This window comes from Notothenia coriiceps, unplaced genomic scaffold, assembly GCF_000735185.1.
Source record: "Notothenia coriiceps isolate Sejong01 unplaced genomic scaffold, NC01 NC01_scaffold00034648, whole genome shotgun sequence".
In the NCBI taxonomy this organism is placed as follows: Eukaryota; Metazoa; Chordata; class Actinopteri; order Perciformes; family Nototheniidae; genus Notothenia; species Notothenia coriiceps.
The window spans coordinates 1-2,274 of NW_011367349.1; the positions used below are offsets into that span (position 1 = coordinate 1).

The following is a 2,274-nucleotide window of genomic DNA, read 5'->3' on the forward strand; positions in this document are numbered from 1 at the left end:
GACAAGGTACACACACACACACACACACACACACACACACACACACACACACACACACACACACACACACACACACACACACACACACACTAAATAAAGTCTTTGTTGACCTAACTGCTTTCTTTTATACACAGTAGTGATGTCCCAGCACCGGTGAAATTAAACGATGCTTGTTGCCATTTAAATGAAACATCACCTTGTCACATGACTTCACGTCACCACCGCTAAGCTAAAGGTGGCTAATGTTGGTCGGATGACATTTAGTCGTCTCATTTAGACACTTGTTAGCAACCTCCATTTTTGTATTTACCAGTGGGGTATTTACTGACGTATTTTATGTCGTAGAACAAAGATCTCCTCAGCTTGTGTTAACCACAAACTTTATTTCAGCATAACAACCAAGAACACATTCAGGAAACCTTTGAAGAGGAAACAGGAAGTGATGTATGATGCCGTTTTATATATCCTGTATGATTGATGGTGTGTAATGTGTGTGTTGCAGCTGTACGTGCTGAGTCAGGGTCAGTGTATCTACAGGGGGAAGGTCTCCAGGCTGGTTCCCTACCTGAGGGAGCTCGGACTGAACTGCCCCACCTACCACAACCCTGCTGACTTTGGTGAGTCTACATCTTGAATTATACTCCAATCAGAATCATCAATTCCTTTATTAGAAATGTACAGTGTTTCAGCAAAAGAGGCAAGTGTAAAGGATGTGTGTACTTTTGCCATCTCTGGTGTTCAGTGATGGAAGTGGCGTCCGGAGAGCACGGGGATCAGGTGGAGCGCCTGGTGACGGCCGTGCTGGACAGGAAGTGGGAGAAGGACGATCAGACGGAGCTGAACGGACACACTAACCTCCATCCGCTCCCGTGGCAGCGCACAGAGGAGGTGAACAAAACGAGTTTGTGAAAACATTAATCTGAGAAATATAATATAATTGGAATTTCCAAGACATTTGCAAGAAAAAAATAAAATATTCAAAATAAAAATTGTTTATGTAACGGATATGAACAAGAACCCGCACTTCATTACTGGCATTGACACGATTATTTTTATGTTATAAGTTTTGTTGAATATGCTAAAGAGGCGTTATGTAATGCTAACTAAGACAAATAAACTCTGATGTGGAGTTAGATGTTTTTTTCAACCAATCAGAAAGCAGAGATGTTACTGAAGCCCAAAACCACTTTAAAAACAGGTTGTGTGTCGGCCTCTCATGAGCGAGAGGTCGTTTGTATTTAACGTCTTTGTTTGTTATTTTTATCTCTTGTTGTCTCAGGAGAGTTCTTCGTCTGAAGGTTGTCACAGTTTCTCAGCCAGCTGCATGACTCAGTTCTCCATCCTCTTCAGAAGAACCTTCCTCAGCATCCTCCGAGACTCAGTGAGAGAACAGCAACCCTCATAACGCTGACTCATGACAGGGTTCAGGACTCATAATGCTGACTCAGGGTTCAGGACTCATAATGCTGACTCAGGATTCAGGACTCATAATGCTGACTCAGGGTTCAGGACTCATAATGCTGACTCATGTCAGGGTTCAGGACTCATAATGCTGACTCAGTCAGGGTTCAGGACTCATAATGCTGACTCAGGGTTCAGGACTCATAATGCTGACTCATGTCAGGGTTCAGGACTCATAATGCTGACTCAGGGTTCAGGACTCATAATGCTGACTCAGGGTTCAGGACTCATAATGCTGACTCAGGGTTCAGGACTCATAATGCTGACTCATGTCAGGGTTCAGGACTCATAATGCTGACTCAGGTCAGGGTTCAGGACTCATAATGCTGACTCAGGTCAGGGTTCAGGACTCATAATGCTGACTCAGGTCAGGGTTCAGGACTCATAATGCTGACTCAGGGTTCAGGACTCATAATGCTGACTCATGTCTGGGTTCAGGACTCATAATGCTGACTCATGTCTGGGTTCAGGACTCATAATGCTGACTCAGGGTTCAGGACTCATAATGCTGACTCAGGGTTCAGGACTCATAATGCTGACTCAGGGTTCAGGACTCATAATGCTGACTCAGGGTTCAGGACTCATAATGCTGACTCATGTCAGGGTTCAGGACTCATAATGCTGACTCAGGGTTCAGGACTCATAATGCTGACTCATATTAGGGTTCAGGACTCATAATGCTGACTCAGGGTTCAGGACTCATAATGCTGACTCATGTCAGGGTTCAGGACTCATAATGCTGACTCAGGGTTCAGAACTCATAATGCGGACTCATGTCAGGACTCATAATGCTGACTCATGTCAGGGTTCAGG

The 2,274-nt window shown here is 44.5% G+C and overlaps 1 protein-coding gene across 1 annotated transcript; it reads left to right on the forward strand.

The window, feature by feature from the left end:
• Positions 1-502: 502 nt before the first annotated feature.
• On the forward strand, positions 503-1,381 carry LOC104962406 (ATP-binding cassette sub-family G member 1-like; the record flags this gene model as incomplete). Its single annotated transcript, XM_010790843.1, has 3 exons — positions 503-617; positions 743-888; positions 1,280-1,381. Coding segments are annotated over 3 exons (363 nt in total), but the record flags the coding sequence as incomplete, so codon positions are not given.
• Between the last annotated feature and the right edge of the window lie 893 nt (positions 1,382-2,274).